Genomic DNA, 26,967 nt, shown 5'->3' with positions numbered 1-26,967 from the left:
ATCACGACAGACAATTCGATTAATTGACATTGACAACATATTGAACGAAATTCATCAGTTTAAAAGCAAAATATGTAAACAAAAGAATCAGTTTGATGAAGAACACAACTTGCATTTGATATGATATGATATGATATGATGCCTTGAAATAATGTTAACGTCAAACATGTATAGATTCAGTTATACTTAGAAGGAATTTAAACATGAACCAAAACCAAAAATATGATGGAAAATTCAATTCCATATTCATATCGTACAATCAAAATAACAATATCTTTGACATTGGTTGGAGTTTTTGATTTATCAAACAAAAATTAGAGATATAACTAACATTGACTGAACAGCATTTATTCAGCTGTTTATATAAGCAAACTTACTGACGCGGGGAGGGTTGGGCAAATGACATTTACCTTAATTATACACAATGATGTCAAATATCATTTGGCCTTTAATTTGTTATTAGTTAATAAATAACAGATGGTTTCATATGACTGGTATTTTATAGTTGTTAACATTGATTCAGCTGTTTTCCAGTGCTTGTCAAACTCTCAGTTGCATGTAGGGACGGTTAGGGCACCTACTCACTGAATGGATATGGAATATGCAAAACCATGTTTTTTACTTGAAGTGATTTTAGGAATCATCGAGGCTGCGAAGTGAAGGCTTCGACAGGCTTGTAATAAACCATCGTACTTTAGAATATCCGTATAAACAATTGTGAGACAGTATTATTTGTGATTTTTTTTTGGGATAATGAACACTAAGGTTTGCTTCAGTCCGAAAGGTCATGTATGTTAAGGGGGTACCCCCACTGAAAATGCCAAAAACAAAACTAGTGTATATTCCTCAAATGTTTCCTTGTGCATTTATTCCATAAAGCATTTGCTTCAAAAAAAAATTGGTTTTCATAATTTTCAGTGTTGTTTGCTATGGTAATCAAGAAACAAAGGTTAACAAAAGAATTACTTTAAAACATGCATATCTCTAAAACTAAAGATGGTACAAGTCTAATTTTAGTATTATTATATGAAAGACCAAAGGTAGCACTATATACAACCCCAGGGCAAAATTTTAGTTGTTCTAAGTGTTAAACCTTACATTTGCATAAATCTGCAAAACGTTATTGCGCAATACTAATTACATATGCAAATTGGTAATATTTCATAAATTAGTGTCACATTTCAAGAAAATGAATAATTTCAGTGGAAATTTGAGTCCACATAATAAAGAACAGACATACTTTCAACGAAAGCTCTATATCGGTGGGGGTAACTTGTTCGTCCACTTCCTCCCACCACCCACTCCCACCTCCCCCTCTGCCCTCCCCCTCCCGCATGGTAAATCTTTCTTTACTAACATGAACAAGAAAAAACGTTTTGTTCATTAATATAATGTATTGGTATACGCAAGTTTAGTACGCGTCGTATAGGCGTGTATCCTCCTACTTTCCACCGATGTTTAAAGCATCCATCTTTATTTCGATACTAATTTGTGATATCCCCTCCCTCCCCCACACCCCTTCACGTACCCCACTGGAGAAATTCTGGATGTGCCAATGGCCTGGTTATGGTAAAATCGCGATCCCTTCACAGGGGGGGGGGTAGGAAGGGACAGAGGGGTATGGGGTCATGTAGTAGAAACACATTATAGCAAATATATTTAAAGTCGGAAGAAATTTCTCAAGGTCCGGGTTGTATTTGATTCATCAAAGAATTGGAAATGGCCTTTAGAAAATACCAAATGAATTAAAAACAAAATAGATAAAAACAGTCACATTGAGATATTCCAAAGTTAAGGTTTTAAGTTAAACGTTTGCCTTTGTTTACTTTATATATAGATATTGATAACAAGGCGTATTATATATGGATATAGATAAGTAGATAACTATGTTTATTTTATATGGATATTGATAACTATGTTTATTTTATAGATATAGATAACTATGTATATTTTGTGTAAATATAATTCACTATGTTTTTTTCATGTATAGATATAGAAAACTATGTTTATTTTATGTAGATAGATAACTATGTTTATTTTACGTATATAAAAAAAATCACTGTTTTTTGTCCATATAGATGTAGACAACTATGTTTATTTTATGTAGATATAGTTCACTGTGTTTATCTCATGTAAGGTATAGATAACTATGTTTATGCTGTGTATGCTATATTCTGATACTTGCAATGCTGTCATAGTCAAGTATTACCGAAAGAAACGTATTCTTACATCATGTCTGTCAACGTTAAAAGACAAGTGAACGGTTGAAAAACAAATCTCTTTACTTTAGTCCATTTGAAAAAGACTGCGCATGTTTTTGATATCGTAATCCATTCTTTCTTTTTTTAATTTTCCGATGGCATAATTCTTTGTTTTAAAAGGTTCGAGTGAGGAGTGGGGGTGGGGGATGGGGTGCCTTAACCTATGTATCGAATGTAAAGTAAGCTTGATCCTTGCCTATACTCGCTGATGTCGAGTTAAGCCTATATGTGCCACATGCACATATAGTGTACGCAGATATATAGAGACCGTTGTGCCACGTAATAAATTCATGTAAACATTTTGGAAGAAACATAAATATGTTAATAACTTTGAAGATAAACACGACAATGACACAATAAACATGTTTAATTTAATAACTTATACTTAAAACAAAAACACAACTATAATTAACTTCAGTATTCAAATATGTTTCAAACTCCAATTATCCTCAATAGCCAGAATAATTTGTAGATAATGTATAGGTTCAATTTATTACTCGACGACTCCTGTTACCTTTTTTCCCTTTAAAGTTACGAATTCCGAAGACTATATATAAATATAAAAGAACTATATATTTACCTTTCACGACAACGTGGGTCCTATGTAGGCTATACTCCTATTCCAACTTGCGGTAAATTTCCAAAGAAGAATCGGAAAACACGAGGAACAATAACTGCTTTCGTTGAATGGCTCTACATGTTTCAATGCCTATTAAACTAATGTACATAAGGCACTACTTTACACAGTGAAACATCATTTCCCTTGTTTGTTCTTACTAGCTCTTTAGACAGCGTGACTGTGTTTAAATTGCGTTCGACACCATAGCTACAGTAATCAACGTCCATTCACAAACAATAAGTATTCTATTCGTAGTTAAATCATCTCTCCATTGTTAAGGAAATCTCTAATTTAAACAATCGGCAAGCGAATTGGCATTAGTGTGTGATTCTGTGCTACATTCGGCATCTGAAGCAAAACTAATTTTCAAGTGCGTTCAAGATGTGATGGCGTTGTCGATTATTGGCCTTCAAGAGATCCGTGAGTTTCTTGCACAAATGCGGAATAACATATAGAGTACGGGGTTAATTTCAAGCTTCACTATGGCATGTTTACTCACGCTTTTCAGTTTTTAATTTGACCTTTGACCTCCACCACTTTAACAAGTATTATTGCAGGCACCAATGGCAAAAATTTACATACGAAAATATGAACTGCAACCAAGCTGCATTTTTGAAGTTATCATGTTTACAGTGTTTTCAGCCTTTAACCTCTGTTGACCTCAAATGACCTTTGATCTCTACCAATACTTTTATAATGTTATTGAACTCGCTAAGCAGGATCTTCAAAGCAAGTATGAAGGTCAACCATGAAGAAGCAATTTTTGACTTCGCACGTTTAAAAAGGTTTTAGACTTTGAGTTATGTTGACCTCAAATGACATTTGACCTAGGTCAATTGACGTATGGTATTTGTACCAACCAATGGTAATCAACACATCACCAACTATGAACTTCTACCAAGATGTACTTTGTGACATACCATTATTAGGAAGGTTTTCATACCCTATTGACCTATCATGACCTTTGACCTCTACCAATACAAAAGAGTTCTTGTATATAACAGGATCTACATACCGAGTATAAAGTTCAACCAATATGTAATCTTTGACGTATCGTGTTTACAAGCAGGTGTTACATGCACACGTATATACATACACGTGCTTACGCACACACACACACACCATCGCATATACTCCTTCGGAAGATACGGACGGAACACAAAATATATATAATAAAGTAGAATGCATAGCCTCGCGTAGTCGACTACCCGTCAACAGGTTTTTAATTAACTTCTACAAAGATGGCCGATGCATGATCAATAACCTGGCCTTGTTAATAGACTGAGGAGGAAATATGTTAAAAATCAATGCGCTATAATCATGTGTTCGGATTGGTTGATTAAAGGAATGACTTCGTCTCTTATGAATCTGAACCAATGAACGATTTTGTTATATTCAGCATTGATGCGAATGTAAGCAAATTTTACAAAAACAGCCAGTGCTATCAGATGATAGCCAATATTGTTGGGTGGGGGGGGGGTGGAAGGGAAGGTGAAAGGGGAGACGGGAGGGAAGAGGGGACAAATGATAGGCAAGGGAGAGGGGATCTTACATGGAGCGGGAGGGGTGCGTCCATGCATACCAGCAACAAAAGATAAATAGAAATTTGAAAATCAGTACTCCTAAATGAAAACTGTTAGTGGTAAGCAGATTGCATGCTTTCATTCCCCCCCCCCAACCCCCAGCCCCCCGCCCGAAAAAAAGACAAAAGTTTGAAGCAGAACATTGTTAAGAGTATTTATAATTTTGAAGCCTTTTTAAGAAAAAAAAAAGGGATAGAGTAATTTAGTACTGATGACAAATATACAAACCTAAATATAACAGTTTCACTGGTAAATCACTTTTACAAATCCTTAACCTTTTTCTAAATAGTAAGTTATGACGATATTATGATATCATCAACCATTCCAATGAAACTTTTAAGAAACCAAATGTATTTCGGTATGCATTTTTAAAGCAATTAACTTATAAATACCAAACCTATACACTACATGTATGCATTCTCTCTGAAACAAATGTTTAAGTTAGGAGGAAAATATGGCATTTCATATTGCTAACGGTCATAACACTACATCCCAAGACTATAGATCAAACTTTTTTTCACACCGACTAGAAATTGGAAAATTGTTCTGTTGGAAATGTTCTTAGCTGTCACACAACACGCGATGGGTGTCAAAGGTCAGGAAGGCCCTAACTATAATCAGGATACCTGTATGACAACTGTCACAGGTACCCAATCTGTTATAAATTCTAAATCTTGTAACACCTTGTCAGATTTGTATCATTTTTTTAATCTTTTTATTTTTGCCCATCTACCTTTTCCAGATTCTCCAACCAGCTAAACATACCAGGAATAAAAAATATTGAGCAATATAAATGGAATATTGGCATTCATTAATGATGTACACAAACACACCTCCCCAACCCCACCCCCCCCCCCATATCAAGAAAGAGGTCAACCCTGTTGTTCTGGTCAGGGTTATCCAAAATAACCCATCTCGCTAAGCAAACCAAGCTACCTTCCATCCCCAGACCCCAAAAAACTCCACCACCTGCCCTGGTCCCACACCAGCCCTCGTCCTACCCCCCCCCCTCGCCACCTCCACCTCCTCCCCAACCTCCGCCCCACCAGCCCAATGTGACAGTGTTATCTAATACTAATAGCAGCATCCTTTGCTTTAGCGCTATACATATGCGTGACGACTAAGTTAACCATTCTTTATTAGTTTGCGTGTGTAATAGTGTGGGTGTGTTTTTTTTTTCCATATTTTGCAATAAATCATGCCTATCTTCGAATATGAAATAAGTGACCTTCTTTGGTTTCCAAACAAAAGGTCCTACTGATCATAATTTCTTAAAACATAACAGTAATCATAATAATAGTAATAATGAAACTTTATTCACCTTATTCAAATATTTCATTTGGATAGAAATCTAGCCAAACGAAAGACCGAACAGTTTACCATGGTAACATCATTCAACAACTGTATAGAAAATCAAATAATTAAGCTAGGGGTAGAGAAATATTGATTATACACAATGTTCTTTCAATAGGCAACTTTATAGTCACATTTAACAAAGATCACAATAAATTATTATTTTCCCTTGTTCGATGTTCAGGTCAAACCTTGACATAATAAAGCTGTATATTAATATCAGATATCATATCAGAAGCTTCTCTCTGTATACATAAATGTATTGTTTCTCAAAACAGGCAATATTTGGTCTGACAAATCTAGGGACATTTTTTAAAGTCAAATATCCTGACAATGGATAATAATTTTTTCTGAAATTTTATATTCCAAAAGAATAATTTTTTTAATACAGTTTTTTTTCTTTCTGGCAAGGTGTTTACGTTGAGCCTACATGTAAATAATAATTAATTCAATCACGGTATGTCTTTGTGATAATACCCCCCTCCCCTCCCTGCCCCCAAAAGAGAAAAAAATAATTGAATTCTTAGTTACTCCTTAAAGCTACCAAGATAAGAAAGCTACTCTTTTTGGTTATCAATTTGCACACTCAATGTGAACAAGGCTCAATACGTGTAACGTTTACTCCATAATTATAGATAAGTACGAGCTTTTCGTATTTAATTTAACATTTTCAAGTTTAACCTCTCATAACAAATCGAAGCCGTTCATTAATCCACGTTAACATCTGCGATTACCCGACAAATCAAATTGCACCAGAAGGGTAACAACTTTAGAATTAAGATCTACTTCTGTGGAAATGTCACATCATACTAGCCAGAAAGCCCCCCAAATAATCCAGAATTACAAATAGGCAATTTGAATATATTATAATCTTTCCAAAGCATAGTAGACTAAGATTTTCAGTCGTTTGATATGAAAGAACCCCTTTTTTGTTCAACTCATAGATAAGTACTGCACCTTAAACACAGTCAAAACTTGCGCTGGAGCGAAATGTAGTACGGTTCGAGAAACTTGTCCTTGTTTGTTTTCCAAATATAATTTGGTCTTTAGTGTAAAGTTGTAATCATAACTATCGCGCTGACAAAATATGATATCTACAAGTGTAAAAGAGATAGAGAAGAAATCAATAAAATAAACCAAAAGATTAACTCCAAGGTTTGAAAAACAAAGTTTATCAAAAAAGAAAAGAAAAAAAAACAGCAAATATAGACTTTTTGAATTTCAATACTTTAGCAGATTTCAACTCTGTACCAAATTATGTTTCATACCAATATTACAAACAGATGTGTGTGTTTATTCAAGTTGCAGTGTATAGACGTAAAAACCCCTTCCGACTATTCAAAATCTTAGGCCCTCCAAATTTCTCCGATTACAAACACTCTTGCTGGGAAAATTGTTTTGAACAATTGTATTGTTATTTGCATTTAATTACTGCAGATTGGTGTGTGTATTTATATAAATATATATATTTATATATATATATATATATATATATATATATATATATATATATATATATATATATATATATATATACACACATACAGCAAACTAATAGAAAAGAGATTCATCAATATGTTTTCTTGGATAAATATAAAATTTTAATAGACAATGTATGCTTTCTTCAAGAAAGATATATTTTCCCTTGGCTAGATTATCATGTTTTCACATGCTACTTTTAGATGTCAATTTTCAAGAAAAGGTTTGGTAAATGTTAGAAATGCAACGTGAAGGTTCTCTGATAGTAGTTTGTGACCAAAAAAATAAATACAAATTTTAAAAAATTGGAAAAGGGAAGAAAAGTTAACTTAATTTTTGTTGCCTAAGGTTGGGTTATTCAATGACAGGTTATTTCATCGAAATCTACGCCATAGAGTGCTATGAAACTCAGCACCATGCACATACACTGTACAGCATCAACACAGCATGTGAGACATAGATAGTGATTTATGCAATAAAAAAAAGTTTCTTATTGTTAAAGGTACTGTTGCCTTGACAACGCGATTGTAAGGAAATTGTTACCGGTTGGGTGAAGGCCTATCCACGTCTAACCTCCACACCACCCCCCACCCATCACCCAACCCCAACCTTGCACATAGGGGTATAATTGGTCAGGACAACATTTCAAATAATAAGACGAACTAACTGCCACAAAAGCTTGTACTAACTGAAGTCAAATGCATTATAAGCAATATAATGCATTATAATCAATATATGATGTATATTACAATATATATCTATATTCACAAAAAAAAAAAAAAATTATAACAACATTGTAAATATTCCCCATTTTGCATATGAGGGCTCATTTGGACTTTGAAGAATGCATGTCAACGGGGTTTGACTAAAAATTGGGTCATTTTCAAGATTTGAAAGGAGAAATTTGTCATCCACCAGTTTGGCACTTAGCAAAAAGAATGCCCCATTTCTGGTCACACTTTGTCCATACACACCATCTTCCTGCCAGAGTGATAAATAGGACTTTGCTTCCATGCACATGAAATAGTACTTTAAAGCTTTCAAACTGAAAAAAAAGTAACCTTGATTATGAAGAAAGAAAAAAATCTATACATTATTTTGAAGAAAATTGTTCTGATATTGCCCTTTTAGTTTTGCATTCATCAGCTCAGAAAAAAATTGAATAAAAAGATGGAAGTGCTGTTGAAAAGATATTTAGTAAAAGTTCCTTATTTTAAGTTCACATTACTCATGACAGGATACCTTACTGTATAATGCATGCATGCTTGAAGGTGATATCTGGAATATATAAACAGGCAAGAATCTTTCTTCAATCTGTATGGTTTGGCATGTGTTTTGTCTGTACGTGTGTGTGGGTGTCTGTATGTATGTTAGTGTGGTGAGATTACCAAGATTGGCCAAGATTCATTTATATGCATGGTCAAAGGTCAAATGCTAGTCTCTTCAAGGCCTTGCGGTTATTAAGGTGACCTCAGAGGTAAACAAGGAACAAGATTCTTTTGGATCATGTTCACCATGACGACACGATTCTCTCGGCCAGGTCACAGATCAAGCTGACCCGGCACTGACCTAGGTCAAAGGTTACCGCACAAAATTCTTCTCATAGGACAATGACCGAGAGTAAACTTGCAGACAGCATTGACCGGTAACGTCAGTTCTCTGTAGATGAGAAGATGCAGATTTAACCCATCCATAGGTCAAAGGTTATCTTTCTCTAACCATCCATGTCACTGTCAGGTCAATGGCTAAGGTGATGATGTTGTGTTATCCAAGGTCATAGGTCAGCCAGCATCATCATGAAATGCTTCCCCAAGGCAAGACGTTATTTCCTGATGTCACCTTATTTCTGGTTAGAAGTTTATCTGCAATGATGATATATGTGGGCTAAGGAAACGTGACCTTATTAGTTTCCGACCTGCAAGTTCAAAGGCCACCACAATGCGATTCACCCCCACGTATATGGTGACTTCCCATTTTCAGAGAGCGATGTTAAATCTTGCTCCAATCCCCTGTGACTAGAGAGAGTATTTGATATCCAAGGGCTAACATTGTCCTCCTAGTGCCCAAGGAGATACTAGCTGTCCAACTTCCACGGTCATAGCAAGGTATCTCTCGAGTCGACTCATACAAGTGTAAAAACCAAAAGATTGACCTTTGCTCCCAAGAGGTCAACATGTGATCCATAGAGGTCAACCTCTGATCCACAGAGGTCAACATGAAAGGTCATCATCCTGTGAGAGGACGGAGGTTAAGGTGGACTTTTTCGTTGAGGCTGATCATCCCCACGGTGGGGTAAAACCCTCCCGGGGGTATGACCGTGTCTCGTCTGCCGATCGTATTGCCGTTTCTCGTAAAGAAGACCTGCAGATTGAAAAAAAAATATTAATAATACTAATTAAAATATTGATCAGGAGTCACACATTTCAAGCGGTAATGACTCAAAAAAAAACTGTGTAGACAAAGAAAGAATCATGGAAATGCAAAGAAATACTTTTAACGTCAGGACGATTTAAACAGGTAAGGAGTTGAGGAATTGAGGGTGACCGGGGCTCTCCGAATCGTACTTTAGAGGTATTGCATACTTGCAGAAAAACTTGTAGCCACAACTACCACTCCCCTTCCATAATCCTCCCCTCCAACCTCTGCCTTCATGAAGCTAAATTTCACCAAAAGAATAGGTCCAGTTAGATAGCGGAACAATACTTTTTAATTTTAAAAGGAGACTAGATGAGGTATCCAAAAAACAGACTTTTAGTAGCATGTTCATACTGGTTACTGGGAATCTTTGAACGGTAGTTTTGAGGTATTACATACTACCCTTCAACTTTGCAGCCAAGCCTACCACTGACCAACCCTAGCCAGCATAATAATAATTAACAGTTCTTATATAGCGCAACTTACAATAAAGTCTCGCCACTGTACTTAACCCTGGTCATTGGTAACACTCACACCTACACACCAAATTGTGCACAATTCAAATAATCTCTCCTCAGGCACAACAGTGCACCACAGCCACGTGTCTCCTGGGGGACTTCCCATAGGATGCAGCCACAAACCGGCGCAAGCAACTATATTTACAAGTAACTTTGCAAGTTCCCATTTATACACCTGGGTGAAGAGAGGCAATGGAGATAAAGTGCCTTGCCCAAGGACACAACGCAATGATCTGGCCAGGGCTTGAACCTGTAATCCTTAGATCACAAGTCCACTGCCTTAACAACTTGACCACAACGCCCTAACCTGAGCATATGATACCAGATACCTTCCCCCACCAACACCCCCACCCCTACCCCAACCCTACCTACCCCCACCCCTACCCCCCACCCCAGGAAACAGACTTCAGTAGTAACGTAAAGGAGCATCAGTTCTCACGGGCAAACCCACCTGTACTTTCTTGCCAGCCTGACTCTTCCCCCAGAAGATATCGGTTTCTTCCTCGTCTGAGAGGTACCAGATACCGCCCCCACCCCGACCCCAGGAAACAGACTTCAGTCGTTACGTAAAGGAGCATCAGTTCTCACGGGCTAACCCATCTGTACTTTCTTGCCTGCCTGACTCTTCCCCCAGACGATATCTGTGTCTTCCTCATCCGAGAGGTACCAGATACCTCCCCCACCCCCACCCCCACCCCTACCCCACCCCAGGAAACAGACTTCAGTCATAACATAAAGGAGCATCAGTTCTCACAACAGACCAACCTGTACTTTCTTGCCTGCCTGACTCTTTCCCCAGACGATATCTGTATCTTCCTCTCTGATAGGTACCAGATACCTCCCCCACCCCCACCCCTACCCCACCCCAGGAAACAGACTTCAGTCATAACATAAAGGAGCATCAGTTCTCACAAGCACACCAACCTGTACTTTCTTGCCTGCCTGACTCTTTCCCCAGATGATATCTGTATCTTCCTCTCTGATAGGTACCAGATACCTCCCCCATCCCCTCCCCCACCCCAGGAAACAGACTTCAGTCGTAACGTAAAGGAGCAAACGAACCTGTACTTTTTTGCCTGCCTGGCTCTTCCCCCAGACGATATCGGTATCTTCCTCATCTGAGAGGTACTCGTAGTCTTCAAAGTTGTCCTCTCCGACCATGTTAAAGAGTCCGTGGAAGGGATGCCTGTCATCCATTAGCATCCTCTCCCGTAACCGTCCTCCCCGGTGCTGGAAGTTATTCACCAGCTGGTCCTCTTTCGTTGACTCATCCGTTTCCACTTCCTCTCTGATGGTCGCAAAAAAATGTAACCGAAAAATTTAACAATTTGAAAAATTAAAATACTTCAGGCAAAAAAAAAAAAAAAAAAAATTCATTCGTAAGTAGGAGAAGACAATCCTTTTACAAAAGTCTCAGGTAAGAGAATAAGATAAAAGAAGAAGCTATCAACGAATAAGTTTGATGAGAGTGGAATTAAACCGAAACTAAGCTTACCGTAAAAGCGTAGTTCAGGTCAAGAGATGAAACAAATGTGTCCAGTACCGGACAGATTAACATCATGTTACGATAAAAACTTTAAAAAAGGACAATATCAATATGTATATTGTGGATAGAAAACTATTCCACACTGCTAGCTGAAAACCTAATCTCAAATTCTCAATATTGTGCCGATAACTCGAGATATTTTTGATTACATGTGACCTTTTGTAACTGGCTGGCTATACCTTCAACTGCTCCATCCCAGTGGGATCCCAGTGGGATCCCAGTGGGATCCCAGTGGGATCCCAGTGGGATCCCAGTAGGATCACAGTGGGATCACTGTTGTCATCTAATCTAATGATCTCCAAAAGCTTTTCTTAGACTATTATAATCTTCTTGTATATTGATCCTTGAAACCTGATACATTTGAAAATGTTTGCTTACCTGTCAAAGTTCTCTGTATTTAGAATTCATTAAAATGTATGCTTGTTTTAGAAATATAATTTTTTGTCTGTTTGTTACAAATTTCCGGTCATTTTTTCCAGTGGAGACAGTCTTTTACCATGTAACACTCAACAACTTCATTCTGGTTGACTTGGAAGTTTGTGAATAGTTGATATAAGCAGACAGCAGTGATATTGGACAAAACACTATAATGCACATCTTAGTTTTCTACAATACCAAAAAACCACAGATTTGATGAAACTGATAAAAAGACATTCCTAGAATATTCCTCTGGCTAATATTGATTGATTAGCAAAATTAATTCAAATTTTTCTCCATCATAAAGTCAATATGACATCATCATGTTATATAGCACCACAGGGATATGAACCATTTTTTTTTTAAATTTGATGATATTTTTTTAATGCACCTGGCAACAGTTATGATGTCATCGGGGCAATCTACCTGAAATTGTACTATAGCATCTCAAGGGTATGAAACCTTTTCTTTTTTTTTCAAATTTGGTGATATTTTGTGAATGCACCTTGCAACAGCTATGATGTCATCGGGGCAATGAAATTTACGGTGATAGATAATATTTCAAAAATAGAGAGTTACATTTAGATGAAATTTTTAATACAGAGAACATAGTCAGATAAGCAAAACATTCCAAATGTATTATATCACACAGACAAATCAACAAGAAGCTAAAGGAATGTAATGCCTTTTAAAGAAAAGTTGCACCTTATGACATCACAGACCAACTACCCTGGCCCCCTTCCTGGAGTACGGAAAGGTTTTAGCCATTCAAAATAGGCTACATTCCATGAACCACATCTCATATTAGGGACAAGATATTGTCATGAGCTTTGAACACATACTGTTGCATATTTTATCTGTTAGATATAAATTCTACATCATGTACTACCGGAAAAATCATTTTAATGACAATTCTGTGAGTTTCAGTTAATCCGTATCTGTATAGCTAACACTATGTCTTATTACACGGCCTCGTGGAAGATTAGCTATTGCTAAACGAGCTACCCTCTTAAAATAAAGTTTAAATAAAAAAAATATATATATAGCACCGGATCAATATTACATGCCCTGGGACAAATGCACAGCCTGTCAGCCGTGTATTACCGCTGTGACATGTGATAGAAAATACCCAAATGCTGCTCTCTGATTGGCTGTTATTACCTTAACCCACACATTGTGACAGTCTCCTGGTTCAGCCTGTTAAACAGACCAGAGAATATTCACATACCTTCCACTTTAGAATCATATTTTCAAGTATTCTAGTTCACAAAATATGGTGACTAAGTAAAGATTTTTTCTATAAAGTATTTTTCTGCAAAGGAAAATTTTTGATATTGTGGTTGGTTCAACACTCTCCAATCTCTTTGCATTTTAACATGGACGGATTAACATCTTACTGTTCAAAGTCGTAATCGACCGGAAAGATGATCCCGCACCCCATTGTGTCTCCTTTATGACATCTAGGACCGAACGCTTCACCGATTCCCCTCCCTTCGAATAATTTACCGTCGTCTGAAACGAGATAAAAAAAAAGGGGAAACGGGAGAAGATTACCACAAATTTTGGAAAACATTTATGCTCAAAGATGGGAAAAAAAATGAGAAAAAAAAAATGGTTCTTCAATCACTGTTGCTGTGGACAGTCGAGGAGTAATTTTTTTCTGGTATCGCAAACAGTAAGCAAAATAATATGAAAATAATTCATAGTGCTAAACAAATGCAAAGCAAATGCAATGAAGTATCGCATTTGTTGTATTCAGGAACGACAGGTTTTAAACGAGACAAAATTTACAGGTTTGTAAAACTACTCCACAAAATATGAACAGTAGCAAATTATTCTGTGTCAATGCCCGGTGAGATATTAGCACAGATGATCCAGATACCAGAAGCTACCAAAATGTTTTACAAATATAAATTAATAATAACAAAATGGATTTATTTCATGGATACCGGTTGGTTATCGGTATCTTCTCAAACATTCCTCACAAGAGGGAATTGAATTAGAAGGAATTGAATTAGAAGGAATTGAATAAGAAGGAATTGAATTAGAAGGAATTGAATTAGAAGGAATGGAATTAGAAGGAATTGAATTAGAAGGAATGGAATTAGAAGGAATGGAATGCCAGGCCCTCTGACTTTCATACATAATTATTGCATATATCGCAATTCGATTTTTCCTAGTAATTTAGCTAGGAGAAGAATGGAGAAGAATGAATCAAGCTGTATGTTAAAAAGGTTAAACGATATAAATGATGTATAGGTCTCACCTGCGTGATATGCAATTGACCCTTTGACCCAGCCCGGATGACGTTTGGACGGGTAATTCCTCCGGGCCAGACCTATAGCTATAAAGCACTGCTTTCCTGGATCTACAATCTTCAATTCAAAGTAGTAATTTGTTGGGGTCAGAGGTCGCCTTGCCTGGGCTAGACCCACATCGTCGATACCGCAACCGTGGCCGGCGTAGGACAGAATCTGAAACCAGAGAAAGGTGGAATTGACCAAAGCGTTTGTTAAAGATATTCAAATTAAGAGTGCCAGGTTATGTGATATAGAGATGGATGAGGACAATATGTCGCATATTAACTAATGTGTATCGTACGTGCATTGTACATGCATGCTAAGTGCATCATAGGTACATCATATGTGTAACTTACATGAATCATAAAACGAATCACATGTGCACCATATGTGCTGTGCACCATATGTGCTCCATATATGCATCATCAAATGTATCAAACATTATATGTGCACCATATGTGTTCCATACATGTATTATATGTGCACCATATGTGTTCCATACATGCATCATATGTGTTCCATACATGTATTATATGTGCACCATATGAGTTCCATACATGCATCATATGTGTACCATATGTGCTCCATACATGCATTATATGAGCACCATATGTGTTCCATACATGCATCATATGTGCACTGTGTGTGCTCCATACATGCATCATCAACTGTATCATACATGCATCATATGTGCACCCTACATGCATCATATGTGCATCACATGTGCTCCATACATGCATCATCAAGTGTATCATTCATTATAAATGTGCACCATATGTGTTCCATACTTGCATCATATGTGCACCATATGTGCACCATACATGCATCATCAAGTGTATCATACATGCATCATATATGTGCATATTGTATGTACATAACTCTGCATCATCATTCTGACCAAGCCATTTACTATGCACACAATGTAGTACTGTATTTACAAATCAATGTAGAGATCTATGCGGCCATAATCACATTGGATACTCCAGATTCTTAACCTATCGGACATTTAGTCCAACAATGAAAAAACATGTGTGTCCCTCAGACTTCCTATCCATATTTATCCTTATAATTCCTATTCAGGAGTAAAATTTTACTATATGTCCCTAACAAAGCCACACCAAACACCCTAACTGTCCCTGTAGGACTTCATCATGTAGGACCTATCTTGCACCTTACCTGTTCCTAGTTCACTACTTCATATAGGACCTATCTTGCACCCATACTGTCCCTCTTAGCCACACCATGTAGCACCTACCTTGCACCTTACCTGTCCCTATGAGCTACATCATGTAGCACCAATCTTACACCATACTTTCCCTAGAGAGCCACATCATGTAGCACCTATCTTGCACCTTACCTGTCCCTATGAGCTACACCATGTAGTACCTATCTTACACCATACTTTCCCTATGAGCCACACCATGTAGCACCAATCATGCACCCTTACTGTCCCTATGAGCCACACCATGTAGCACCTATCTTGCACCCTTAGTGTCCCTCTTAGCCACACTATGCAACACCTATCTTGCACCTTGCCTGTCCCTATGAGCTACACCATGTAGCACCAATCTTACACCATACTTTCCCTGCGAGCCACATCATGTAGCACCTATCTTGCACCTTACCTGTCCCTGTGAAGCCACACAACGTAGCACCTATCTTGCACCCATACTGTCCCTAGTAGCCACACAACGAAGCACCTATATTGCAACCTTACTGTCCCTATTAGCCACACCATGTAGCACCTATCTTGCACCCTTACCTGTCCCTGTAAAGCCACACCATGTAGCACCTATCTTGCACCTTACCTGTCCCTGTAAAGCCACACCATGTAGCACCTATCTTGCACCCTAAACTATTAGCCACACCATGTAGCACCTATCTTGCACCCTTTTCTTTCCCTCTTAGCAACACCATGTAGCACCTATCTTGCACCCTTTCTGTCCCTATTAGCCACACCATGTAGCACCTATCTTGCACCCTTACTGTCCCTTTGAGCCACACCATGTAGCACCTATCGTGCGCCCTTACTGTCCCTTTTAGCCACACCATGTAGCACCTATCTTGCACCTTACCTGTCCCTGTAAAGCCACACCATGTAGCACCTATCTTGCATCCTAAGTGTCCCTATTAGCCACACCATGTAGCACCTATCTTGCACCCTTACTGTCCCTATTAGCCACATCATGTAACACCTATCTTGCACCCTTACTGTCCCTACTAACCACACTATGTAGCACCTACCTTGCACCCTTACTGTCCCTATAAGCCACATCATGTAGCACCTATCTTGCACCCTTACCTGTCCCTGTAAAGCCACGTCATGTAACCTTGCCCAATCGTCTTCTCCCGAGTCATCTATCATGATATTCTCCAATTGGTCGGTCCAGAATGACCTTCCAATGACCTTTAACCTTTGACCTGTTTTGACCAAGCTCACTGCAGGACACAGGCCTGCAGCTGGGACCATAATATCTTTTCTCAGAATCTGATGTAAAGAAAGTCAAATGACCAAAAAAAAATCAAATTAGTTAAGGCTAGCTGGCTGGTATTCATGAAACTAATTTGTACATAAATATGCATGACAAAAATATTTTCATGAGTTTTTTTTTTACAATAAACATAATACAATCTCTGTGTTAGTACAAAGTAATCAGAATAATTCCCTTGATTCAAGACACATAAATAAAATGTTATTTTCCTGACTACTTTTCATATATTTAAATAGCTGATTGGTACCTTTGTTTTCTTTTCAAACATTTATACAGCTAACAGTGTGTTTTCTTTAAATAAATTTCTTTTTACCTTTAAATCAAAAGAAGTTCCAATGACTTACATATATTTTTCTGTAAATAACCACAAAACTCACAGCAATGCTACAACAAACTGTTTGTAAATCTGATTTACAGGTTCATACAGAATACCATTTGAATATAATTTAGCCTATGGTAGTTGCAGTGTCTCTGATGTAGGCTAATTTATGCTTTTGAAGATTGGTCTGAAGCAATATTAAATTTTTGACCGTTCTGATGAACTAGGGATATCAGTCGACCTGTCTAGTGTGTATGGGAGTCCCATAGAGGTATGCAACCCAATGGAGGATACATGTATGCAGGTAATGTAGTCCAACTTGGGTAATGCAGTCCAACTTGGGTAATGCAGTCCAACTTGGGTAATGCAGTCCAACTTGGGTAATGTAGTCCAAATGGGGTAAACGTAGTCCAACTTGGTTAATGTAGTCCAACTTGGGTAATGCAGTCCAACTTGTGTAAATGTTGTCGAACTTGGGTAAATGCAGTCCAACTTGGGTAAATGTAGTCAAACTTTGGTAATGGAGTCCAACTTGGGTACAGTCCAACTGGGTGATGTAGTCCAACTTGGGTAATGTAGTCCAACTTGGGTTATGCAGTCCAACTTTTGTAATGCAGTCCCACTTGGGTAACTGTAGTCCAACTTGGGTAACACACTTCAACTTGGGTTATGTAGTCCAACTTGGGTAATGTAGTCCAACTTGGGCAATGTAGTCCAACTTGGGTAATGTAGTCAAACTTGGGTAATGCAGTCAAACTTTGGTAAAAGTCCAACTGGGTGATGTAGTCCAACTTGGGCAATGTAGTCCAACTTGGTGATGTAGTCCAACTTGGGTAATGTAGTTCAACTTGGGTAATGTAGTCCAACTTGGGTAATGCAGTCCAACAGAGTCATGCAGTCTCACACAGCTATTCAGACCAACCAAGGATTGTAGTATAAAAACAAACTTACTGTATGACTCACAACTATAAATTTGTACTGATGAAACTTTCAGCAAGAGGTGGTGAGGGGAGGGGGGTGGGAGGGGGGTGGGGGAGGAGTTGTGGTTGCGATCGTTCTTGACGTTATTATCCGTCAACTTGTATCTATCAGATGAAGGTACACTTTGGTGTAGCTTCATTTTGCATTTTGTTTGTGTTATTACCTTCAGTTCCATTAAAAAAAATTAAAAATACGATTTGTTTTTAGTGTTATTGCATTATTTGATATCAATGCTACGAGAAAGCGAAGACAATGTTGCACAAACAGTTAGCGTACAAATGACAATGCTAGTTAGTTACTTCAAGAAAACTACGCTGCTACTTTTGTTGAATATTGTGGTCACTTTACTGCAAGTTTTTGGTGACTAAAATAATCTGTTTAAGAACCTATTCTCTGGTCAAAGGGTATTAAACTCTTCTTAACCCTGACACAGTCCCGCCGTTATAGTTTAGACACATTAGTAAATACCTCTTTGCCATTCACTGTGAAGGACACAGGGCACTTTCTGCGAGCTCCATCCTCATTGGCTGGCTCCGCCTTGTCAAAGTGCATGACCACACCCACTCTCTCAAAGCCTTTCGCTTCTACTTTGGCCGTGTAGGTTCCCTCGAAGAACCTATTGAGACAAAAGAATTTGATTTGTTGCTACCACTGTTTTGGGTAACGAATAATCTAAACGCGACAAAGTAATAATTCCAATTAGATCCTTTACAGTTCACAAAGAGGACAGAATAATGATCTGTTGCTTTCTAGGAAGGGGGGGTAGGGAAGTGAGGGGCAGAGGGAAGTGGGATGTCTGGGGAAGTGAGGGTGAAGGGAAGTGAGGTTAAAGAGCTTAATATTCTTTCAGATATGAAATAACAGTGGGTCAGGGTTGGGCATCTTCGTGATCCTGGTATGAATCATTATTAAAGACAGGAGCATTCTGTTCCTATAGAATTTCTCTCAAGTAACATCTTTTATACTAATTCCTGGTCACCTATCAAGTATTACATTCAAGTTTTACTCGATTTAACGCACAGAAATCTTATTTTAACCTTTCAACTGATTTCTAGACAATGGCCATCTCATGTGCAACTGCCAAGACAGGAGGCTTTAAAATTAAGTCCAGAAAATGGCCGCTTGTTGGTCAAGCTATCCTTATTTATGCCTGTGACATTGAACCATGCATTCATAAATCATGTGATGCACTGTCAATCAGATGACCCCTATGCATACCCAGAGAGAAGTCAGTCCTGTCTGGGTTGTTCTGGTAAACTTGGTTCATTGGTTCATGTATATATAGATAAACCAAACCCTAATGATTAAACCTTAGGGACCCTATATGTATGAGCAGCATAGACCACAGGCTGCCATTTCAGCTGTAACAGCTTACCACAGTGTCCATACAGTATATTGAAACAATATGTCTATTTGTCAAATCATGACCAAAACGCTTAACTTTTATAACATAAAACCTATAATTCTTATGATATAATAATTATATAATTTATATACAATATAATTATTACCTAAAAACCAAAAGATGTAAGTACTTGAATGAACATCTGGAAGGTTTTTTGGGTAAGCTGTGAAATATCAATACAACCTTCCTGCCCCCCCCCCTCCCCCCTCCCAAAAAAAACCCATACATCTGACCACATCTGAGTAAGACCATTCTGCTAGTTTTCTCTGCTATTCAGTTGTGCACAATTTTAGCACACTACACAACCTGTTGCAGAAATAGTCCAATATAGAACTATTGTGTCATACAGACCAAATGTTGTAAAATCTGAAATATTTTTAGAGTCCTTACCCTTTCCCATCCGGCAATTCTAAGCCGTAAGAATTTGGAAGCTTCCCCACGTCGGTGTCCAGGGGAAAGTCGATGGGTACTAGCCCGAAATGGATGGAATCATGAAGATAGCCGCGGAAGACTGGAGCAATCTGTACGGATCGGTAAAAAACACAAGACTTCAAACGTAAAAAAAAACAGTAATGAGAAAAATTAAGCCCACAGAAATATGGATAGATAAAAGAATCTGTCATTGAGCTGCAAAAGTTCAAGATACAGAGTTATGCCGGCCGAATATTGAATGACTCAACCTCAACCTGACTCAACTGTAAAGCCGGCTCAATGCAGGAAAAGGTAGATAGTCCGACAATGTGTGCCAATATGCTGAGCATTACGGCTGATGAAAATCTGCCCAGTTTAAAGGGTGTGAAGACTCGCGCAAAAAGAAACGTCTTATGCCGGTAATCTGACCTGGCTTCGAATGAGGTGTAACAGAAGTGTTAGACACCAACATCGATCCCAGTAAATAAGCACACAGCTTGCTACCTTCGGTAATGAGACACTAGTGTACAGTCAGTACATACAGCTGCGGTCAATACCCACAGCACAGTGTATAAACGTTACAGCGATGGACATCTCAGGTCCAGCTAAAGATAACAAGGTACTGTCTGCATTTTGTAGCGACACGAAGAAAACTTCACTTGCAAGCAACAGAAAGTTAACTTTTTCAGATGTCCGCACGCGGTTTGGGGCGAGTCTTCAATGCCTTTAAAGCTTCATTAGGGAAAACTGAACATGTCCAGTAGTATTTCTTGGCTGGCAGTCATGTGCTTCTGTTGAATATGCACTTTCAACTGATTTTGATCTTAATTACTGAAAAATAACTTTACAAGTGACATAAAGCGAGTACTGTCTGTTTACAGCTTACAGTCGTTGCTAAGAGATTTATTGTTTCAAGTTTGTGCTGTATGCCATTTTGTTTTCATAACATACCTCAAATTGGTTATTCCTCTCATCTAGTACTGGTTGAAACTTTGCAACTGATGGTCCACCCATCCCAGGCTCTCGGAGGACCCTCCTGGCTATCAGCCTGATCCCATTCCTGTTCCTGACCAGGATCCTATCGTCGTGTTGGACTCTGTCGTTGTCCTCTTCGTTCCCGGACCGTTCCTGTCTTCCGAAACCGTCCGGTTCCCTGACCGCGTCCCAGTGGAGGTTCCTAAAGGCATCCATGTGGAACTTATACTCATCCATCATTTCCCGTCATTCTGAGTAGCAAAATGATAGTGAAACTAAGGTGTGAACACTTCCACCGGGTAGTGGTACTTGCGGAGTATTATCATTAAAAATCATCATCTTTTTGTGCCAAGCAATCATTTGTAGGCCTAGATGTCAACAGGTTGTCCAGATCTGATGACTGTACATCAAATACAGATTGAACTGTAAATTAATTAAACACCCACAAATAGGTCAAATTATAAATTGGTATCACTCCAAAGATGGTGCTTCCTTCACCAACCTCTCTCCTACAGTGTTCATAGATTGGTCCAATTTATTTTGGTACATTTTTTCAGACAACCAAATTTGCTTTTCTGAGCAACCAAAACGTAACGGCCTGTTCGTCCGCGGACATCCAGGCAGAAAAGAGACTTGTCCTGGACTTACAGTAAACGTAAACGGTTGTGAATTTGCCACCTTCAACCATTCACCTCCTAACTTTAGATCTTCAACATTATATGCTCAAATAAAGTCATTATTCTTCCCAGATACCTATCTGACAAGGACATTTTATCAGCTACAGAACAACAATGCATCAATATTAAATCAATAAATCACTACAATTTACTGTGTATGAGGTAGAGTTTTCAAATTATCCTTATCAAAAAATCATTTTAGCAAACTTCTATCTATAGACTTTTACTATGAGTCTGACAGTACTAGAACTTGTAATATTACTAGGATTTTTCTGAGGCTATTCTATGTGGTATTTAAGTTTCTCATGGTACTGGGTATGTCTAACATTGTAATGACAGACCTGGTAGATATGATGGTGAAGTTGTACCTATTATTGAAGTTTAGAACTCCATACATATTGTATAGGCCTAAGCTGTAGCCTATGTTATGTACAGACAGTTAAAAATAATTTAACTGTCCATCCATCTGTGTCTCTTAGTTTGTTTTCGATTCAGTTTACTTCTGAAGAAGATCCTGCTGAGATAGAAATGTTAGGCTCTCTTTTACACATTGACCTTTTATACATCTTTTACATATTTACCTAGGCCTACACAGGCTTTTTGTACATAGTAGATAAGCAGTTTGCTAAGTTTTTCTCTCTTGGATTTTGAATTATTTAGACAGAAATTATGTTAGTTGTCACTCAGGAACTGAGTAAGTGTTATCAATAATATCCATATTTTGCAGAGAATGTTCAGCACTAAGTACTACTCAGGGAACGCTTACCAGTCAAAACGTCCCTTTACCAAAACGTCCCCGTACCAAAACGTCCCCGCTTTTGGTCAAAACGTCCCTGTTGGTCAAAACGTCCCCGTTGGTCAAAACGTCCCTGTAAGTCAAAACGTCCCTGTCTATCACATTCATTCATAGTTGTGAATATATATTAATTTTAAGTTATAATTTGGCTAAGTTACGCGGCATACAAGTTGGATTACAGGCGTTAAATAAATCATAAGGGACTATATCGTTTAATTATATTTGGTATGAAAAAGGTCTAGCTATGTTTTTCAGTGAATTAACGAATTAAGGAAAACAAAAAATATTATACAAGAGGAATTAAAAAAGAATTTGGATGCGTATACTATACAATATATATATATATCTGCTAAAAACTGTGTTTTTAACCTAAACTATACTTATCCTTACTCTTTGATTTGAACTTAAAACATCCACACTTGCATTCCAACTGATTATAAAAGCAGGGACGTTTTGACTCACGGGGACGTTTTGACTGCGGGGACGTTTTGGTAAAAAGCGGGGACGTTTTGGTCTTAAGAAAGCGGGGACGCTTTGGTAAAGGGACGTTTTGACTGGATACCCAGGGAACCATCATAGATGAAGGCATATAAACGTGTATTACAGCAAGGTTTTAGCAGACTGCCACGGTACGTTGTTGTCTACAGGACTTACAAATAGTCTCTTTCTTCTGTAATATTATATTGGTTTCATTTTGCAAGTTAAATCTCCATATTGCAACTCAAGCTTATCATGAAATCCAACTATCACTTCATAACCTCAGAAAGGATGCATACATTTACCACAAACATTTAGTCTTTATTATTATTTGCTTGGAAAGTACAACAAGCACTCCGTCGTGTTGCATCTTAGGCTTCTTAATTTCAAATCATTTAGACCCATATAGGCCAACTGGAGAAACAGTATGATCAGACTGTTATCCAAGTCCCAACAAAGCTTGTTACCACCATCACTTGTGTTGAAACCTACTTTCCTATCCTAGCAATAGGATATAGCCTAGTCTGCCTAGACCTAGTAACCAATGTAGCTTTAATACAAACATATCTTAGTAGTTGCACTAGTAGTTGTAGCATGGTGGGCACATAATTGACGCACTTAAGGATTTGATCAACATTGTCTATCAAGGAAAAATCTGAATCACTCAACTGTATGTGTTTTTCATAGGTGAAGTTCCTCAGGAATGTAATGATTTCAAAATATTTAAGGTTCTGTGCTTATGCACCGTACAATTGAGCAGAATTTGACCACAAAATGTCTGCCGTGTCAAATTCTTTTATACCCCTAAATTGACACATTCGTCGATAAGCTAACCGTAGTGTAGGCCTTAGTATACATCCATTGACTTTAGATGCTGTTTGCTATGCTCTGAGCCTCTTAGCTTAGACAGGTCAGGTCCCTGAGAGAAGTGTTATCATATAGAGGTAATGTTGATTATTTTTAGGGTGTAAGATTTCTAAATGCCCAAAAAACATACAAAACTGGGGGAGGGTGCTAAAAGCTTAAAAAATACCACAATTTGGTCAGCAGATAGCTGAAATGGATTCAAAGTCATGAAATATGTAATTCTGCTTGACTGCAAAAAGTTTAGGTGGCCTGCTGTATTGTTGCTAGTAATAATTGAAGGTGCATCAATTACGGGGGTGCGTCAATTATGAAGCCTTTACTATACTACTTAACTTGCAGCTAGGCTAAGTAAGCAATAGGCCCTATGCTATCACCCGTCTGTGTCACTGCCAGTGAATGCCAAAGGACAGACTCGGTCTAGCAGTAATCTACTACTGATCGATGAATTAAAACTTTGGTTGCATCCTACGAGGTGTATCTATGTTCATTTAAAAGCTGCATTTCAATGAAAACATTTTTAAATGAGCAATATGCTTACATAGACAGTGACAGTTTTGTTACCATCACTAGCAGTACAGAATCGAGCAGCAATTCACTATTAAATGGAACCAAGTCTTCCTTTTAATAAAAATATGTTCAAGATTCACTTTTGCCTACAATTCAGCATAGACCTACATATACTAAGTCGCTCACTATGTATGTGTATTTATTTTGTTTTCTTTTTATATTTTAGCATTTCTACAATCTGGAAAGTAATTGGGATCTTCATTGCCCAGTGTTAAGATTCTATGTAAAATAGCAGTGAAGGTTGTTGCTTTTGGGTGAACTATTGATATTCAATGTAATGCATGAGACAAAGCGGAAGTGGCTACTATGAATACAGTCTGTGGTAGTTGGGCATGCGTCGGATAATACAACTTACAAGGATAAGTTTAACACTACAGTACAGCCGAGCCTGTCTTAGTTATTATTATTGGGCCTAAGCTAAGCTAGGCCTAGTCATTTAGTAGCCTAACGTAAAGTTACCATATCGTTTTGCAGTAACACCATTAGGAACAGATGCTTCCAAATAACACGAAGTAAATAGAAACAGTATTAACGATAGATTCTGGAACTACCAAAGAGCAATTCTTCACAGCACCTGCTGTCTCTAGGTGAAAATATATTTCGTTCGTCACTTAGTATCGATGACTTCGATACACAACATATGATATATCTGAGAAGCGGTTCATATATTACGAGCAATAGAATATCTTTCCACATCGTGTAAATTAATAGCGTGTTTCTACTCAGCTAGATCATATATATATAATATTACGTCAAAGTTCTAATGAATAACTCAATGAATAACTCAATTATTTGTCCAATAAATGTTCTTATGTTATGAATACAAGTCATATACTAAACTCACGACAGCGTATAAAACAAATTCCCATAAAAGATGACAATTGGATTAAAAATATTCTATTCTGTGGAACTGTATTTCAATGCTTATCTTACGTCACTTGACCAAAATAGCATGATGCAAGCTTTGAATGTATGGAAGCCTCGGGGAAACAAGTAACTAAACAGAGCGACGTTCATTATTAGCCTAGTACTACCTTTTCTGCTGGATTCTACGCTATCGTAACATTGTGCCAACCTAACACCATCTCTGAAGCTGAGAGCCAATATTCCAGTGTTTCCAATATTTCTATAACTATAGGCCTACTCGCAAAATTGACACTTTTCAGTAGTAGTAGTAGTAGTAGTAAGTTGAGTCTCGTCTATCCGACATGCTCAGTGATTAACCTCCGCCACGTATCACGATCTTGCGCAAGGTTTATTGCTTCCTCGAAATTGTTAATATTAATGTCCTTAAATTGCGACTTTATTTTTCCAAGCAAGGTTGTCACAGGCCTTCCTACTGGTTTAATAGTATGTCTCAGTGCTTCTCTTAAAGCAACCTTTGCTGGAGCGTCCTCCTGGAGTCTTGCTACATGACCGAAAAATCTCAATCTTCTATGTGCGACTATGGATGACCAAGGTGTTTGGTTGTTTTCGTTGTAGAGCTCATCATTTGATAACCAATTGTTATTGGTCCATCTAATGTACAGAATATAACGAAGTAGTCTCCTTTGAAAAGTGTCAATTTTGCGATCAAGATCCTTGGTTGTGCCCCACAGTTCGCAATTGTACAAAAAAAAAAAAAAAATACTCTTTAATAAAGCCTCAAAAATCCTAAGCTTAATGTTGCGGCTTATGTTTTTGCTTTTGAAAATGCTTGACAGTGTGTTGAAAGCACCGTTGGTTATACCAATTCTTCGGTTAATGTCTTCTTCGGTCCCCAGCAAGCTTCCAGCATATTTACACTTCTTCCAACTTTCATTTCCTTTTCTTGTGATTGAAAATTTCTCAGTTTTTGTGCAATTGATTTGCAGATTCCTTCCTGCCAGTTTGTCAGAAACTCGTTTTTCGATATCTTGCAGTATATGCTGACCAGTTGATGCCCAAGAGATATCATTAGCGTATTGTTGGTCTACTGTGAAAAAAAAATTAGTGGTGGTAGTGCTGTAATCATGATCAGCTAACTGAGATGGCAGGATAACTGCATCGATATCATTATCATCTGATTTCAAAGAGTTGGCTAGATAAGTTATAAAAAATAGTGCACTTGCACTATCTCCTTGTGGTGAACCAATGTTAGTGTTAAAAGGAAGTCCGAGTTTGCCCTCTAATTTGACGGTGTAGGAGACGTTATCGATTAGCAGTGATATCAGGTGAAGTTCGTCGTTGTCAAGAACCTGTTCTAGGTCAGTTAGCAAGGATCCTCTTTGAATTGTGTCGAACGCCTTGCTCATATCTAGCATCAATAGATTTATAGTGTAACCTATGGATGTTATAGCTTTTTCTGCTAGCACTTTAAAAGCGTGATACGTGGCGGAGGTTAATCACTGAGCATGTCGGATAGACGAGACTCAAATTACTACTAAGGCTATAGACGCGCGCGTATACTGGCCTCTGCGTATTTGTGTGTAAATAGTATAGGAGTGACTGTAATCATTCCAGCGCATTGTACGCGATAGCAAAATCTTTG

The 26,967-nt window shown here is 37.9% G+C and overlaps 2 protein-coding genes across 4 annotated transcripts in view; both read right to left on the bottom strand.

Annotated features, from left to right (window-relative positions):
* LOC139982654 (uncharacterized) overlaps positions 1–3,444 on the bottom strand; it is a 33,464-nt gene extending 30,020 nt beyond the window's left edge. The window contains exon 1 of the mRNA XM_071995664.1: positions 2,842–3,444. The gene's annotated coding sequence lies outside the window, so the exon portion shown is untranslated. The remainder of the gene's footprint in view (positions 1–2,841) is intronic.
* A 1,166-nt stretch (positions 3,445–4,610) lies between these two features.
* LOC139982705 (SPRY domain-containing protein 3-like) lies at positions 4,611–25,157 on the bottom strand. 3 transcript variants are annotated; one of them, XM_071995772.1, is made up of 9 exons: positions 25,010–25,157; positions 21,051–21,325; positions 20,079–20,209; positions 18,752–18,899; positions 16,794–16,979; positions 14,458–14,665; positions 13,589–13,703; positions 11,291–11,516; positions 4,611–9,656 (listed from the first exon to the last, which is right to left on the bottom strand). In XM_071995772.1, the coding sequence occupies exons 2-9, from the start codon at positions 21,312–21,314 to the stop codon at positions 9,522–9,524; spliced, it is 1,413 nt and encodes a 470-aa protein (XP_071851873.1). In that variant the 5' UTR covers positions 21,315–21,325; positions 25,010–25,157; the 3' UTR covers positions 4,611–9,521. The 3 variants fall into 3 exon arrangements, with proteins under 3 accessions (XP_071851873.1, XP_071851872.1, XP_071851874.1); XM_071995771.1 differs by having other exon boundaries at positions 24,918–25,143; XM_071995773.1 differs by having other exon boundaries at positions 11,297–11,516; positions 24,918–25,143.
* Positions 25,158–26,967: the final 1,810 nt, after the last annotated feature.

This window comes from Apostichopus japonicus, chromosome 16, assembly GCF_037975245.1.
Source record: "Apostichopus japonicus isolate 1M-3 chromosome 16, ASM3797524v1, whole genome shotgun sequence".
NCBI classification, from domain to species: Eukaryota; Metazoa; Echinodermata; class Holothuroidea; order Aspidochirotida; family Stichopodidae; genus Apostichopus; species Apostichopus japonicus.
The sequence above is the reverse complement of the archived record's forward strand: the minus strand, read 5'-3'. Positions and strand labels throughout refer to the sequence as shown.